This window comes from Amblyomma americanum, chromosome 4 (assembly GCF_052857255.1).
Source record: "Amblyomma americanum isolate KBUSLIRL-KWMA chromosome 4, ASM5285725v1, whole genome shotgun sequence".
Lineage (NCBI taxonomy): Eukaryota > Metazoa > Arthropoda > Arachnida > Ixodida > Ixodidae > Amblyomma > Amblyomma americanum.
Window position 1 is genome coordinate 63,050,503 of NC_135500.1, and position 18,083 is coordinate 63,068,585.

Sequence of the window (18,083 nt, forward strand, 5' to 3'; positions counted from 1 at the left end):
CTTATTCCATGCATACTGAACTCCGAAACAGAACTCAAATAACGTTAAACCGTATATTCCGATTCATGTAGAAGGCCCGCTGTAAACCGTACCACTGAATCTAAGGATGGTACCATTTTCATGTCTTGAAGAATGTGTCCCGATCTTCAACAGACTTCCCAGGACACCAGGTTTGACACTGGGCCTTGCACAGCGAATTGCAAAACACCTCGAGCATTTGGGTCTTTGACAGATAATGTAAAGACGCTTCCTTCCCCATTTTTCCCTCCTCCTTCAAATCCTCATGGTCTTTAAGTGCCAGGGAGGCTCTCAGACATGGTTTCCGGAGCTCAGAGCGAAACTAAATGTCCTGCGAGCTTTTTCAAAGAACCAGAGCAGAATGAACGTTCCGTTGGACGAAGTCTGTCGCATTGTGTACCGATAGGGCTCACAAAATGAGCAGTGAGTGGCCACTAGAATATCATTGACGTTTTGAGAGGACACTTCATGCCATTAAGGGATATAGTGGGAGAGACACGTTGATTCATTCAAGTGACTCTGACGGAGTAATTGTCGACACACAACAGTAAGCATCATACATAGACACCGCCGCCATCTAGCACTAAACGAGAACATCATGTGACTGATATCGTGAGAGTGATAACAGTTGTCTGGTGGGCTAAGCCGCGGCGTCGGGCACAGCAGGAGCCGGCGAAAGTGACCTGGCGTGGACCCTGTAGATTCCCACGCTCGTCTCCCAGCCACAGGGTGTCTGCTTGACCCGCGGTCGTAGACGCTCGATATAGACTTCTTTGAAGGCCATCGGTGGCACGTTGGCGTCCACCAAAAAGCAGTCCGTGTAGATGTCTGCCATGGGTTGAACGTCGGACAGTATCAGCACCGGTGAACTCCTGGCACATGCGTCACTCACTGAGCACTGGGCTTTACGCTCATAGGTCGCCGTTACCGGGCTACTTTATTCGGAACCCACTCCAGCACAGCTCAACTCTGTCTGCTACTGAGAGTTCCTTCTCGTTATCCAACTGAGTTAACGAGCTAACGCTGGATGAAAGAGAGTACGTGAAAACACAGTGGTTATCATTAAGCAGCTGTAAGCATAGCGTAGCGCCCACATGAGTTTCCGCAAACAAAGTTCTTGAGGGCACAGCTGTACAGCACAAATCAAGAAAGTTTTGAGTGCGTAAAACGCAGCACGACAAGACCGGATAAGTGTACCGGCATTTAATAATAGTGAGTTTCCATGCTGCCAATCTTTCCTAAAGGACCGGAAAGAATTATCCACACGCGCATATCATGTTTTTTCGACAAATACCAAATACTAACAGATTCGCAGTTTGGTTTTATCAAACATAAATCTACCGAGACAGCATTACTAAGCCAAAAAGAGTATATATTACAGTGTTTCGAGGAAAGGAAACATGCCCTTGGCGTTTTTATAGATTTCTCGCAGGCTTTTGACTACATCAGTCATAATATGCATTTGGCAAAACTGTTCGACTACGGCTTCGGGGGTCGTGTTCATGCGCTTCTTGCATCATATCTTGCACACCGCTTTCAGTTTGTAAGTATTAATAGCTGTCGATGTTCAGTAAAATAAGTAACTGCTGGCGTGTCTCAGAGAAGTATCCTTGAACCGCTTCTTTTTAACTTATATATAAATAATATCGTTAATCAATGTCTCATAACATGCGAAGTGTGTTATGTATGCAGATGACGTCTCACTGTTCTTCTCATCAAGCGCATGTGAAGATGTGGTAAACGAGACAAATAGGACACTAAGTACAGTTCATCAATAGTCGCTTAATAATCAGTTGAAAAATAATGTAACTAAAACAAAGACTATTATATTAAAACCAAAAAATAAAAACATTATTCTACCACGCGATCTTAAGCTTGGTTTGGAAACGGTAGATGTTGCAGACAATATAAATATATTAGGGGTACATTCCAACAGCCAGCTAAGCTGAAATAATCATGTTAACGATGTCATCAGTAAGCTTTCTCGTGTCACAGGTACATTAACCGGCATCGTCACTTACTTCCATGCAAAGTTAAACTTCTCCTGTATAATTCGCTCTTAATGTACCAAGTAAACTATGCGCACTTAGTTTGGGGAACAACTACAGGTACCAATAAAAACAAGAGTTACGTTTTACAGAAAAAACCTCTACGTGCAATACTAAACGTCGGTTCTGATATAAACATATGCGACTTATTCCGCCAGTAAAATGCCGCAAATGTATCTGAAATGTATATTGTTAGGCTGGCTGAAAGATATAAGAACGACATAAAGCAAAATGCGAATTACTTGCGTGATACAGAGGAGGAGGAGGGAAAACTTTATTTATATTTCATATTAAAATGTGTTATTAGCGGTCGCGGGCTGTCTTCTTCATCTTCCGATGAGTTATTGCAGCCCGTCTTAACAGGGTTGGGGCCCCTGGTCCAGGGCTCCACTGAGGTATGCCGCCAGGTAGGCTCTCCGCACCAATCCGCGCTGGACGGCCGGGTCCTCGCTGGAGAGCATCCCCTCCCACTGTTCCGCACTCGGGTTTTTGTTTATTGCAGCTAGATCCTTGTTTTTCTGACACACCCACGTTATGTGCATTAACGTGGGTTTTTCTCCACACCACGGACATTTGCTGCTGTATTGCGTGGGGTAGATTTTACTTAAGCTATTTAGATTTCCGAAAGTCCCCGTTTGCAGCAGCCTCCAGCCTACTGCATCTTGTTGGTGTAGGCTGTTATGGGGTAGCGGATATTTGAGTCGCGTTCCCCTGTGATAGTTTAGAATGTCTGAGTAGCTCAGGGGTACCGGGTCTGCTGCTGGGTTGTCGAGGTCAGTTTGAGTGGAGGCTCGGTTTGTGTGCTCTCGAGCAATCCTATCTGCCTCTACGTTCCCGGCGATCCCGGTGTGTCCTGGTACCCACATGATTACGTGTTGCAGTTGTTGTTCCTCGGTTTGCGGCGGCTCAGTGGTTAGGGCGCTCGACTACTGATCCGGAGTTCCCGGGTTTGGACCCGACCGCGGCGGTTGTGTTTTTATGGAGGAAAAACGCTAAGGCGCCCGTGTGCTGTGCGATGTCAGTGCACGTTAAAGATCCCCAGGTGGTCGAAATTATTCCGGAGCCCTCTACTACGGCACCTCTCTCTTCCTTTCTTCTTTCACTCCCTCGTTTACCCTTCCCTTACGGCGCGGTTCAGGTGTCCAACGATATATGAGACAGATACTGCGCCATTTCTTTTCCCTCCAAAACCAATTATTATTATTATTTGCGGCATTTTGGCCAATTTAAGGATATGTAGAGCTTTCCGTCCTATTTTGCCATTCATGTAATTTCGGCATGCTGCTTGCGAGTCTGTTAATATTGTTAGAGACCTTCGGATACGGTAGCCTTCCGCCGCCGCCAGGGCGATGGCAGCCTCTTCGGCTTCCTCGGCCGCACAGTCCTTGAATGATGCGCTGGCTATTTCCCTTTCGCTAAATTACAAGTTTGCCCTAGCAGACACCACGAACTGTGGCATATTCCAACATGCGGCACAATATATGGTACATATAGCCTAGCAAACAAGTTGCCCCGTCTTATAAATAAGTTTCATGCTGCAAAAGTTGATGTATCAAGAACATGCCGCAATGATATACAGGATGTATGTGCTACTTTTTAGATTTCACCATGCTTTCACTGCTTCTTTTTCTTTCGTTCCACAATATGTTGACCTGATTCGAATACACAAAGACCTGATTTTCAATAAAGTATATTTTTCTTTCTGTTGCTCTTTTTGGTTTATCATTTCTATGTGCACTTCTTTCCTTATTGTTTTTTCTAATGATCCGCCAGCCATTCTTGACAACAATTGTTTGCATTTTTGCGACGTTAATTGTGTATTTAGTTTGGATGTTGCGTGCTCCCCTGCAATGTCAGGGCCGAGGGGCATGTCAAGCCACAATTTCTGGCTTTTTTCTCTCGACCCTCACCATTGAAATTGAAAGGAGTTCCGACTAGACCATGACATACTCTTATAATCCAGGTTGATAGCACTTGCGACTGCACTAGGAGCAACTGTATTTACCAAGACGAAAACGATTAAAAAGAAAGAAAAATCTTAAAAGTCGACAGAATGCAAGACACAATTTAGGCAGCAACTTACACTTTTCTGAGCCGCATTGTTCCTCTTGTACTATATGCTACACCTTATGCAACTAGAGACCATGGAATGTTTGCAATACCCAGATGCAGAAGAAACTACGGTTGTGCGATGTTAAAATATATTCTTCCGAAATGTTTGAACACCCTCCTCTATAGCAATTTAACAAAAATGACTTCTTCTGCATTTAGGCAACTGTTCATTGACTAGGTTGTATTTTGTTTTTCTGTTGAAAGTTTTTACCTGTCATTTCTCTTTTTTTCTTCTTTCTCTAACAATGTCTAACAATGTATAATGGCTCTCATGTGTAACTGTGTCTGCTAATGCTGCCAACTTTTACGGGTGACGAAGCTTGTGAAGCGGTCATTGCGAACCGCTTTTTTTCGTCACCCACAGTTTTTGTAAGACAAAAGCTGAAATAAACTTGACTTGACTTGTACATACTAGATTTATGAGCCTGAAACTCGCCAAGCTGTCTAAAAAGCAATGGACAATTGTTTCTTAATAACAGATCGGTGAGAATGCGTGATCTCAAATCAAATCCCGCCATTTAGAATGAGGCATCACGCCAAAAACTACGAAGGCGACCATGCAGTTGGACCGCACCGGGTTGGCAGGATGTCACCATGTTATCAACGTTATGCATCGAAAGCTTCGCTGACGCCGCAACACTATAACTCCGGGAAACTGCGTGTCTTCGCTAGCATAAACGCTTCTTATATAGCGTATAGCTTATTTACCTTTTCGGAGGGATGACCGTATCTAAACCCCCACTGAAAAACGCTTTCTCCAGACGAAGACAAGTTGTCGCCAATCGGTAGCGCGTCCCCGACTTTCCGAAGGGGAACGCTACCGCGTGCAGCTTCTAACAAGAGAACAGGACAAAGAGATCAAACAGAACACAGCGAAGCCGTATTTATAATCTAAAGGAAAAGAGCCAATAAGAAAGGAAAACACCAAGAAAAACACACGCTCAACACGCGTACAACACTAGGCTGCGTTTTTATGGAGGCAAAGCGCTAAGGCGCCCGTGTGCTGTGCGATGTCAGTGCATGCTAAAGATCCCCAAGTGGTCGAAATTATGCCGGAGCCCTCCACTACGGCACCTCTTTCTTCTTTTACTGCCTCCTTTATCCCTTCCCTTACGGTGCGGTTCAGGTGTCCAAAGATATATGAGACAGATACTGCGTCACTTCGTTTCCCCCAAAACCAATTATATAATAAAGGAAAGTGTTCACGAGGTACTGAGCGTCCCAGGTGAAGCGAGGATGTCTTGCAGACAGGGCGGAGGCGGGTGGTTGTAGTGCGACGCGTCACTGGCGCTGCGTCGAAGGAAGCGGCGGCAGGGCGCCAGGTGATGGTAGGAGTGGAGAGAACTGCAGGAAGACGCCAGGGGTCTCCAGTCAGCCTCTCGAAGAACTTGGCAGCAGCAGGAAAAACGTATCCAGGTCCCGTCGACGGCGTCACGAAACGCTGGAGGCTTAAAGCAGGCTATCCAAGAGTGCCTTTCGGCAGCACGGACCCTCAGTCCGTCGGCTGCCACCTCCACGCTTGCAAGGAACGCAGGAGGATTGCGTCAGTGATCCAAGGCAGGTCACGGGAGCACGGACACAACGTCCGACGGCTGCCATTTCCACGCTTGAATGACACGACCACCGCTGAGCTGTCTCCATTTACACCTCGGTTTTCTGACACGTCAGCTCTCCGCTCCTTGTGCTAGCCACGCTCCCTGTCGCCGTCGCCTCGCATGTACCATTCGCACGTGCACACGCGCAGCGCTGCCCTGTCCGACGCACCACTGTGGACGCACCGCGTTCAAAAATCATCCGAGTAGCTTTTGTTGACCTCACACAAGTCCTCATGTCGAAGCGTTGGCAGGCACCCTGAAGTTTTTCCTCCCTTTTTCACTTTATGATCATCAAGAACCATCTGACCAACCTCTGTACTATGGACTTCACCTAGACAGAATAACGAACAGTGCCCATGAGGTCAGCGCCACACCTGCCCTCTTTCACGAAGTTGAGTGCGGTCCAGGTCAAAAGGTTGGGGTGCGTGTCTCTCTGCCCGGCATACTGGCTGTAGCGGGACGGGTAGTCAGGCTCGTTCGCCAGTGATAAAACGGCCACCACTGCCTTCTCGTTCAGGCGCCGTGAGTGCGACGACGTAGCAGCACCAGCGCTAGTGGCGTGCATTAAAGTCGCCTCCAACAAGCATTCTAACCTGGGTGCTGCTTGCGCAGCCACATAAGCCGAGAAGTCGCACCGGTATCTAATGCTATCTGCCCCGGGCCGCACGTGCACCTCGGCTAACAGCTTGAAAGGGGAGGTTTCCGCTCAAATTTCGCTGAGCAGAAAAGCTGGATCTGAACGTTATTCGCGCCACTACCGGCACAAATCGAGCGCCTTTGCTCGCTGACGCATCACTCTACTCTGCCTTCTTATGATGTCGCACTGTCTGCTGTGACTGGTATATATAGCACAGACGGAACCAGATAGAGAATAAAGTTTCGTGCGAGTAATAGATGGCGCCATTTTTAACATCATTAATGAAGACGGGCTAGTTGACGGGACTGGAAAATACTACTACACTCATACTGTGCCGCTTTCAGAATTTTAAAGTAATGTCAGTACACTATCTCTACTCGTATAACTTGGCAGTTCGCTACAAACAGCACATAACTACTTCTGAGAGTACAATGCTTTCGATCGCCAATCTAACAACACTTACACGAACATATCCTTCGCGTTCTGCTCATAACTGGACGGAACCTTTCGTACGAACGACGTTTGGCCAGCAAATGCTTGCACATACTCTGCCCACTCTGTCAAACTATTTTCGCCAAAATAATCTTAATATTGAAAATGTAAATAAAAAAAGAATACATTCATTCTTTCTCTCGCAAATGTAATTTTTTTTCTGCTTTTCGTGAGGTGTGTTTCTGCTGTGTCTTTTGGATTTTTTGCGAGTTTTTTGCTATGTACAATTCCTGTTATTCGCTGATTCATGTTCATCATTTCATATTGTGCCTTTACGTTTAAGAACAAAAAGATTGAGCTATGCGTAGTAAGAGCTACAATGTCTGTAAATGTACTGGGATGTACTGCCTAAATTGTAAGTGCACCAAATGTTATTACCGACACCTCGCTGTTTGCCATGTAATGGGGCCCGAGCGCCGTCAAGGGAATTAACCTTCACTTTTTGTCTCCGGTCCCTCATTTCTTATTGAAATGAAAATAAGCTTCAAACTTCAAACAAACGGTAGCGTTTCTCCTGTCGGTATCTTTTTGCTGTCCCTTATCCTTTATAGTTCTAGTAACCATGTTTCACCTGTTTTGAGCAAACTGGCAGGTTCTGTATGAGACATAGGGGGTGCTTTACCACACCGGCACATAGTGGAACGGCGCAGATCAACATGGTCGTCACCCCCTTTCACCCATTCACTCAGGACTCCGAATACTCGGCGGCTATAGTGTTCCGTCGGCAGAACAAAGGTGGATGAAGGTATAGGAAGCGACGTGTAGACAAGACACGACTGCAGGTTTCACATCGCCACAGAAGAAAGCTAAAACATTCTCTTTCTGCGCTGCTCCGAGCTGAGCGTACCTCGTCCGCGTACAAAAGTGATAAGGCAGCCAAGGCACCCGAACACCGAGGCCGAAGAAAAACGCGCCCGTTCTGTGGCGTGCCAAGCAGAGCAAGCAGCGAGGATCACCAAGAGTGCAGTTCAATTCAAGAGTCTGTATCAGATGGATGGCTTTCCGTCTTACGCGAAAAAGAAGGGCGACAGCACCTAAACCAGTAAAAGCGGCGAGGCACGCCCAGCTCGCTGTCCAGCTCGAAGATGAGAGGCGGTTGATGTTGGCAGCTCATGAAGCCAAGAAAGTAGCCATGCAGCCTCACCTGCCGACCACCCAAGGATGGTCGTGAGAACCATTCGATATTCACATCTGTTCTGGATGACGGGGCGCACTCACTTTTTGTGAAATGGCATGGTATGGTACACTATATGCAATTTAACGCACCGAAAGGACACATACGCCGAGAGGAACATCGTAGTAGAGGGCGACGGATAATTTAAATCACCCAGTGTTCTTAAGGATGCGCTAATATTGCACAGCACACGGGTATTTTCGTTTTTCGCGTCTATAGAAATAATATAAATACAACCACCGGGGTAGGAACCGAACCTGCGACCTTCAAATCGGCCGCCGAGCGATGGATTGATGAATGTTAGGAGCGTACACTTTGAAACATGGTGGCAGTATGGTGGCAGGCACCGCCATACTATAGGTAGTTCTTCTTTTTACATTTCTCTAAGCAATCTTTCAAATATAAGAGTACTGTCTGTAAATTCGCCACGTTTTTTTATATATAAATTTCATGCATATTAAAACACCACGACGGGCGAATTTGTGGGCTACAGCGTGCTCGGTGTGATGCGTACCTGACGACAAAATAAGGCGGGCCATGGGGGCCCCAGCTTAAGTGGCCTACCTCGCGTTTTAACAGCGCGCTCCAACTGTCAAGACCATCGCACTTGCATGCGGTTCCTCATGGGTCGCGAACATGACTTTTTTCTCGTTTCAAGCGATCAGACTAGTGGCATGCAGCGGTAGGCGCGAAAGTTGACTTTCGTAGATGCAGAGTTCTGTGCTGGGTTGGGTCGTGCACAACGGGCACTGTAGCATGTGCTGTGCGCGCTGCGGTAAATATTATTGGTGCAGATCGGGTACCGCATCAATGAAACGCGACAAGATTACACGAACTTGAGTGAAAAAAGAACTGAAGCATTTCGGTCATTTGCGTGTGCACTGCTGAATGTGGGGCTCGCACCCCTGTTTGAAAGAACGTAAATTCTCGCTGGGACACACGAGAGGTGGAAATGACGATATTAGAGTTAAGCAGCATGATGCCTGGAATGCACGGCGCCTGCACCAGTTGCACGGCTACCACACCCTCCAGCAAAAAAAGTGGAATGGTTAGATGATATTTTTACACTGCGCAGCGTGTAGGCGTTTCTATGTTTAAATTATTATTTTAACTTAAATTGTTTACGCTTTTTTCGGTACATGATTTCCTATAAAAGGCCCCGTACATTTGTCCTCCCATTAACCAGCTGATAGTTGCGCGTCCTTGCTGAATGTCTTCTTCCTGGTGGAACTGTCAGCACGCGTTAGTAAGCCGCTGAAAATGATCGCAGTCGGGCAATTTCCTTTCCTCATAACATAACAGAGGCAGAGGAGATTGCTGTCGCCCTGGCAGCGAATGAAGGATATAGGACAGGGAGATCCCTTAACATCTTAACAGATTCACAAGAGGCGTGCCGGAACTATACTAGAGGCAGAATTAGCAGCACGGCACTCAAGATCCTCAGTAGAGCTCTGCTCCCTGAGGGACGACCAATACACAACATAATCTGGATACCGAGTCACGCAGGGATTAGGGGCAATGAAGGGGCAGACAACCTAGCTCGAGGAATGACCAGCCGAGCAGGAACGTCATTAACCCCGGAGGGACCCCAGATTAATTGCGGGGACAGCTATTCGGAATTATTAAACCTATATAAGGGGATAAGATTCCAATATCCCCCGCCCCCCCCACACACACACATAAAGCATTATACAAGAAGGAAGCCACATGATGGCGAAGACTGCAAACAGGCTCCTTCCCAAACTTATACATATTAAACAAGATGTTCCCCACACAGTATAGCGCCAACTGTCCGTGGTGCGGAGCAAAACCAACACTATATCATGTCACATGGGAGTGCGGAAGAAATCAAGCATTCCACAAACACAAAACACCAAGTGCGGAGCAATGGGAGAGCCGGCTCACCAGCTGCGAGCTAGGGGTTTAAAGGGCCCTCATAGCACGCGCAAGCGAGGTGGCCCGACTCAGTGGAGCCCTGGACTAGGGGCCCACCCACGGCCAAGGAGGACCCAAGCTTCAAGACGAAGACTTCGTCCTCTACCGCTGCTACTTCCTAAAGAAACCAATAAAGTTTTTCATTCATTCATTCCTCAAAAAAAAAAAACAATTTTACGTAACAGAAAACGTATGCGACAGACAGTTTACGCGTTCCAAAATAGCAGCAACGTTTTCAAGGAGTCTCTCTCTGGTCATCTTGTGAGGATATTCTTCAATCTTAAACTGAAAAAATAAAAAAATTATCTCTCGTGCGATGTATTTCGTATTGTCATCGAGAAGAACTGGTTGAGCGTTTTTTTCTGTTTTTGGTTGAGTGAGTGCTTTAATAGCATTGTTATTTACTTTTGCTGTCGTTTACTGCAAATCAGTTTATTTCTTGTTCTTTTGTCCTTGTTTACCCCTATCTCTTATGTATATTGTATTGTGTATTGTTTTCTTAACTTCAAGGTGTTTTCGTTCGCTCATTAATGTTACTTCTCCTGACCCTCGTACTTTGTTTTATACGGTGTGTACTGTTTGTGTTTGTTTTATGTTATGGTGAACTGTACGTCGTCGGACCAAGTGGTTACTATGAATTGGTGAAAAGGAGTAGCCGGAGCAGCTATCCAGCACAAACCTCTCCTTTACTGTTCATGTAAATAAAAAAAGCGCACACAAGTGCTAGCATGCCAGGCGCGGCTCAGCCAACCGACGCTTGAACAGGCCAAGACGAGGAAGACAGGTGGGTGTGCCACAGCACAAAGTCCGGCTCCATGGCGGTGCCACTAGATGGCCAACAGTGTGACAATATAAATGTTTTAAGTCGTCCTCATGCTTGGCTGCATGCCAAGTTAGAGGCGGGTTTTACCAGTGCTGTTGTTATTGTCGCAATTATTGCAGGCAAGTGTTTTCTGTATAGGCTTGTACTATTAGCATGCCAGATGACTTGGGAGTATTAGGGGTATCTGTAGCTGCCGCAATCGCTCCTGGGACACGCCTATTTTTCAATCTTTTTTTGGTTATCTATTTCTATCGACAACCTTCTGTCTGCACGATGCTGTGATAGCGGCCTAGCTTTACACAACCTTTTTTTTTTTGGCACCCATTTCTTTCATAAAAGAACGTCTTGTTTGGCTAGTAGGTAATTCGTCATCTTTGGTTAAAAAAGTGAAACGCACACAGACACAAGGAGAGTAGACGCTCTGTGTCGTCTACCTTCCTTGTGCCTGTGTGCGTTTCGCGCCTTTTAACCAAAGATGAACCAGTTCTTTCAACTCGCTTCTCTCTGCGCGCGGCAGTGATGATAGTGGCGCAGTTCGAGATGGTCATTTTCTCATGGTGGCCTTGAAATGCTTTGCTGAAATAAAACGAAGATTTCATTGCTGGTTTGCTGCTGCTTGGCGCACAGTGCTATTCGCGTTTCATCTGACGCACATGGCGCATGCCCATATGACACCAAACAATAGCTAGCACTCTAACGTCCTCTGAACATCTGTTTCTACCACGAAACTCTCTCACCACAAAAGTGCCCGATGTCGGGTGCGAGCCAGGGGCACTGCAGGACTACGCAGGCGATGCACTCGAGCCCGGCATTGATGACGCACTGTCGAGTCTCCCCTTCGATTTGCGCCTCGGCGCCCGTGCAGTGGAAGTGGACCGAAGACGAAGGCAGCACAGCCCTCGGATCCTGCAGGAGGGACCACGCAAAGGAACCAAGTCGTGTATCCTCCTGAACCCAGCTCATAAACTGTTCCCACTTTTCTCACACCACTATCATCCCAATGTGCCGAGATGTCGGTTCATTTGATTCAGCCCATCTATCGACCAATCAACTTTGAGTGAATGGCAACATCAGTGCCCTATTGACGTTCATTAACATGGCGCCTGAATACATGAACATTGGCCAAAAGGCTACACATTCTTGACTGCACACTCGCGGCCACAATGACCACATTAACCCGAAGAAAATGTTAAGAGAAAAAATAAGTGTCACCTAACGTCTGACCAGAGTCGCAAGAGTCAGTGGAGAAAAAAAAAGCGTCGCCGACGTTAACGCTCGATTTGTGATTTTGCCTTCATCAGAAAACTTGATTAGAGCGTAAGTTACGGACGTTTCCGGCAGGCGTAGTTCTCCCATGGGGCGTTAAAGACCCACAGGAGGTTACATAGCATTGCGCTGCGTGATGCGACGGGACAAGGAGAGCCGAAGTGTTTATGCCACTTTACACGGTTCGCTTGTAGATAGAGCAAATCGTCTGCTGCGCTAAGTTCTAATTCGACGATCGATGCGGTGTCCAAGCCTTACGCACAATTGAGAGCTACGTTTAAAGACTCTATTTGAAATAGCTTTGGTTCTCGTAAGGAAGTAGCTATATATGCTGCTAGTTCTGCGGCATATTTAAGAAAGCGCCGGAAAGCTTGTCTAAATCGAATTACATTTGTCAGGGCTCTTTTCAGTCAATCCCGCACCAACAGTCATTAATTAGAGCGTCTCGCAGAACCTTGCGGACCAGTGAATGCTCGGCAATACTTCTTCGGACGATATTTAGCGATGCTTTTCTTCAAAAAATTGCTCAAAATACAAAAACGCTTGAATAGACACAGGTACGGCTAAATAAAAAAATTAAGACAGTTTCGAGTTCCGCCTCCTAGCTCTGAGGGCTTCCGCCACGCCGGGAGAAAATATTCTGTCATCTGCCGCCAAGAAATACGAGTAGATCATTCGTAGAGCAAAGTTCCTTGTTATGCAGTGATGGGTGTCGTTCTTTTTTTTTTCTTGTGAACGCAGGAGTCGTATTTTGTAGCACTTGTCTCACAGATTGATTCTTCTTAATTGATGTTAGCAGTGAGCACCGCCTTGCATGGCACGGTTGCAACGCTTTATGTGCATCCTAACTGTTAGTCCTGGCGTCACAGCGCGGTGGGGATCAATAGTAGCGGATAGAGAAAAAAGTACCGGCAAGCGTGTTGTACAAAAAAAAAAAACGGCTCTATAGGTTAGGTTGTTTCCGAAGAACAGGTCTTTGTCGAAACTTACTGGAACTAGATTTCTCCACTCGGGCATTCTGTGCACGTCTAGCCAGGCGTCCAGAGCCGGGTTCGTCACGCATGCCGTGACGAGACACTCGCCGTCCGTTGACAACAGGCGCCAAATGTTGCGAAAGGATGCCGTCTCGTCCGACACCAGATGAAAGCACAGAAAAGAGTAGACACGAGCGAACTGGCCGTACTTGGCGACGAAGGCGGACGCCTCCACGGCTGAGTCGATGTCCAAGTGGTCGTACACGATGCGGTCCTGCGGTGTCGTAATAGCAAAAAATTCAGGGTGGCACTTTGTTTACCTAAAGTGTGGTGAGGCGAAAGCCTTTAGCGCGGTGCTGCTGCTTGCGCAACTGGTGTGTGGTTCACATGTTGATTAAGTGTACAATTTTTTGTGAGTCTTAAATGCTGGAGACACTGGGGGGCGTTTGGGAGGCATCCGTCTGATTCGACGCCTTTCCGCAAACGCTATCCAGCGTCCTAGTCAAGGAGAACTACATATGCGTTGGCAGTAAGAAGCGTAGTCGTTAGCACGCTCGGCTGCGGAACGGAAGGATTGTGGTTCGAATCCCATCGTGCACAAATATATTTTTTTCTTATCGAGTTGCTCAAGAGCATCACATCGGACGGACAGGTGTCATGGCAGCGAGTATCAGCTATTAAAAGCTTTCGCAGATGGTTCTGAAACAGATGGTTCTGAAAAGGCGGACAGAGGTGCTCATTATTAAAATTTTCGCGTTCAAGGACCTAGGAACTGCTTTCTTCATTCATCAGCAGGAAGTCCTATTCAATTAGATCCTCATTAAAATTGTGTTTTTGATTCAAAAGCCTTACCTCGCATAAAGATAATTTTCATGAATCGCCTAGGAACAATGCGAAACAGAGAAAGGGACCGCCATTTGGAGAAATTTTTACTGCCGTGTTTATCAATGAAAATATTTCGTGATTCATCCTTTCTGGAGGTAAGCTGGATGCTAGCGACCAAGTTACAGCTCTTCAGCACGAAAGGATGATGATTTGGTCATAATGACGCGAAGAGAATTTGGGCGCAGAGTGTCATGGCTAATGTGTTTGCACAAGGCGGTGAAATAGATATGATTCTTATTAATGGGCGATATGCACATGCCAGGAATCTACAAGCAGTTAACAGCTGGGAATTCAAGTTAGAGAAGGCATGATGAGGGGATTCGTGACAGCACAAAATAAAATGAGCAACTTTCGAGGGGGAGCCTAACTCCGCTAGCCACATCTCGACAACGCGACTTTTCTTCGTCTGAATAAGTGGACTCATCAGTGGCGTAGGCTTAATAGGGCTTTCACTCCAAGTAGGAATGCAATCGAGGGGGGGGGGGGGTATGTGAAGTTGAGAGTGTTTTAAGTTGGTGAACGCGAAACTGAAAAGGCAAGGGGAATTGGACAAGTCAGGCAAGGGCTCAGGTATGGTATGAAGTCAGGTCGCATGGTATGAAGCAAGTCGCGTTGACCTGCGAAAAGTGATAAAATTTGAATGGCTTTTAAGGAGTTGATGTCCTTGAAAACTCGTAGATATCACTACATATTCTTCTAAGCCGCGTTGCCTGTCCTACAAATAAGCATTGCTTAGAATGTCTCTGGTGATGGTTAGTGATATCGAAATATTGCTGTCAATCTGCCGGTTTCCTGCAAAGCGGGGTTTTAAACTGGCAGTTTACTAATATAACTGCAACGCTCATCAAATTCATCGAGACTGAAAAGAATTCGCGTGAAGAATGCGTATAAAAAATACTTCAGCAAAAAAACCAAAGACTTGAATCTCATTTATCCACAGAGGCTAACACGCGGTCAGCACGCATCCATCAAACTGAAGCGTCTATAGCCCTAATTCTGTCAATCTCACAGCTCCGAGCACATGGCCACCATACGCAGAAGAATGCCCTAAACTAGACATGAATATAAATGTCTCAGAACACATTGTAGCAAAAACAAAGGCAGTCTCAAAAGCACAGAAACTATCCATCTACAAAAAACGCTACTCTAAACAGCGATCTTCTACAACCGGTAAAGTCATTAAGCCAGCAGACAAAGGCAGTAGCATATCAATTCTTTTAGGGAAACGCGCCGAAAAGGACCCGGACGCAGAAAACAACACGAAGACACGAGCGCTCATATCCATCCTGCCAGTGAAAAATGCAAAAAAAGAGACCTACAGGCAGCTCAACAGCCCTTGTCACTAGAAAGTGACAAGGGCTGTTGAGCTTGACAAGGGCTGTTGCCAAGTGACAAGGGCTGTTGCCCTAGAGCCCTGGAGTTCAGTCATTGGAAGTAAACTGCCAGACCTATTATCCTGAAAACTAATCACGCAATCAGACAGCAACATCTTAAGACCGTCCAAAATACAAGAAGACTGCTTTTTTTACATAATGAAATCTTTAATGTTTCCGCAGAAAACTTGTTAATAGCAGATTTCCCGGAAAAGCTTAACGTTTTGAACATAAATGCGCCCACAAAAAATTTCATTCATCCTCTACCGCTAACATCTGTACATTTCACTGCTGCTTCCTTCCATCGTCCAGAAGGCACCGCACTTGCTTCAATTAATAAGATCACTTCATGATACAGCCGTCCTCCGAGATGATAACATATTGGCTACATCGAAATGTCGCGGCTTTGCTCAGAAATATTATTATAAATGATGGCACCGATGCCTTCCGTAACGCTGCAAGAAGAAATCCACACTCACAATAAGATAACTCCAGTACTTCAATTTTTCCTCACGCTCAACTATTCTAACTTCTAACTTCCCATTAACTGATTGGACACAAATATGGGCACTTCTTTTGCCGCAATAACTTATGCAAACATATTTAGCGGGTTAGGGCGATCTAAACTTCTGAATTCATTCTCAGAAAAACCGCTCATTTACTTTCGTTATATAGGCGACATTTGTTGTTCATCATCAAAAGCCTGACTACGCTCACTGCAGGGCAAAGGCTTCTTCCATGCGTCTGCAAATAACCCTGTCCTTTGAAAGTTGCAGCCAGCGTATCACCGCAGACCTCTTAATCACACCCGTCCACGTAACTTTCTGCCGCCCCCTGCTACGATTGCCTTCACTTGGAATCCACTCCGTTACCCTTAAGGACAAGCGGTCACCTTGCCTTCGCACTACATGCCGTGCCCATGCCCATTTCTTCCTCTTGATTTCGACTCAGATGTCATTAACCCGCGTTTGTTACATCACCCACTAAGCTCCCTTCCGGTCTCTTAACGTTGCACCTATTATTTTTCTTTCCACAGCTCGCTACGTGGTCCTTAAGCTGAATCTTTTTCGTTACCCTCCTCGTTTCTGCCCCATTGCTGAGTTCAGTTAAATACAGCTGAATGATGATGAATTTTTATGGCGCAAGGGCTGCTTTGGCCAAAGAGCGCCATGGCACAAGGTAGTTTTCATTTAACAAGTTGGGGTCAAAGACCCATTTCCCAAGCATTTCACCACAAAGAAGCCGAGCACAAGGCAGGGGAAAGCTCGTATCTGGTTACCTTAACAGTAAAATACAGCTATTGTATATTCTTTTCTTGAGGGATATTGGCAAACAGCCATTCATGATCTGAGAGAACCTGCCATATGCGCTCCACCCAATTCTTATTCTTCTAGTTATTCCTTCTCGTGACCCGGATGAGCTGTCCCTATGTGCCCTAAAGTATTCCTTTGCCACTTGCAGCACGTCGCTACCAGTTGTGAACTCCAGTTCACTTGCGAGACAGTTGAAGATGACATCGGTTTTCTAGATGTTCATTTTTAGACCCACCGTTTTCCTCTGTCTGCCTAGCTCATTGATCATGCTTCGCAGGTCACCTCCTAAGTGACTAAGCAAGGCAATGTCATCAGCGAGTCGAAGATTGCTTACGTATTTTCCATTGATTTTTGTTGCGCTGATATCAAGAAATGAGCCCCACTAAAGCGCGAAAGTTGTCACTGGGGTCCATCAACTAAGTGTCTCTCTACGCTTATAGACAAACGCCGCAGTCACCAGGGCGTTGTTCTTACGTGCGAACTGCAGCATGGACGGCGATATGTCTGCGGCCACAATCCTCGTGGCCGACCCGCTCTGCGGCAGGAGAACATTTCTCGTAAAACCGCCCACTCCGCAGCCCACGTCAAGGTGCTGGTGGTCGACGTGCGGCTCCCTGAGGAACGTGGTTCTGCCGAGAGCCGCCCGGTCCAGCTGCCACAAATAGGACTCATGGTGGTCGTAGCCGACCGGATTCATGCGCTCCTTGCGGCAACCTGGACTCGTCACGTCACCGTTGGCGATCAGGCTGGTTGGAGCAGAGGTGTCCAGGCTTCCCATGTCTCTTTGGGAGAGCAATACGTCGACTGCCAGCACTTACACTTTCCTGTAGGAGCCCGTTGCGGTAGTGTGTGTGGGCTCCGCTACACTTGAGCTACTTATTGCTTCGTTGTTTTCCTTTTTTTCATTCCAAGCAGTGCTGCGGCAGCTGTGATGGAAGGCCGCAGCCGTGCGACCTTATCTGTGAACCCCTGCTCTGACAGCTTCATAACTTCCGTGTCAAAATGCAGCTAGCCGCCATCCTTCTTGTTTTTTTCTCATCCCCACCGTGGCAACTCGCAAATTTTATGTTCCGCATTCTACGGAGACGGACGTAATTTGTAAAAACTCCACTATGCCCCAAAAAACTGCGTAAGTCGAAAGAAGATATATTTTTACAGCCGAAGAAAGATACCTGGTTTAAGTCAGTGTCCACGTTACGGGTGCATGTTTCATTTTCTGAGCGTTCTTTCAGCAGTTGCAAGGAGCGCTAAGAGAACTACAACAGTGCGCAAGTAACTGTGAGAGGTTTATCCAATGATTTCCACCTCCCTGAGAATGTTGGTTAAATTCTTGCTAAAACATCGTTATCAAAAGACTTTTTTTCACCGGCACACCTGTTACAAGGCAGTGACCCTGTTCTTGTTTCGTTAGCTCGTATTTCGTTTGTGCACGGGCATG

At 46.5% G+C, this 18,083-nt stretch overlaps 1 protein-coding gene across 1 annotated transcript; it reads right to left on the reverse strand.

Annotated features, from left to right (window-relative positions):
* Window positions 1-658: 658 nt before the first annotated feature.
* Window positions 659-17,485, reverse strand: LOC144129526 (uncharacterized). Its single transcript, XM_077663680.1, has 4 exons — window positions 17,120-17,485; window positions 13,091-13,348; window positions 11,572-11,740; window positions 659-846 (listed from the first exon to the last, which is right to left on the reverse strand). Exons 1-4 carry the CDS (start codon window positions 17,315-17,317, stop codon window positions 659-661), a joined length of 813 nt encoding a protein of 270 aa, XP_077519806.1. The 5' UTR covers window positions 17,318-17,485.
* Between the last annotated feature and the right edge of the window lie 598 nt (window positions 17,486-18,083).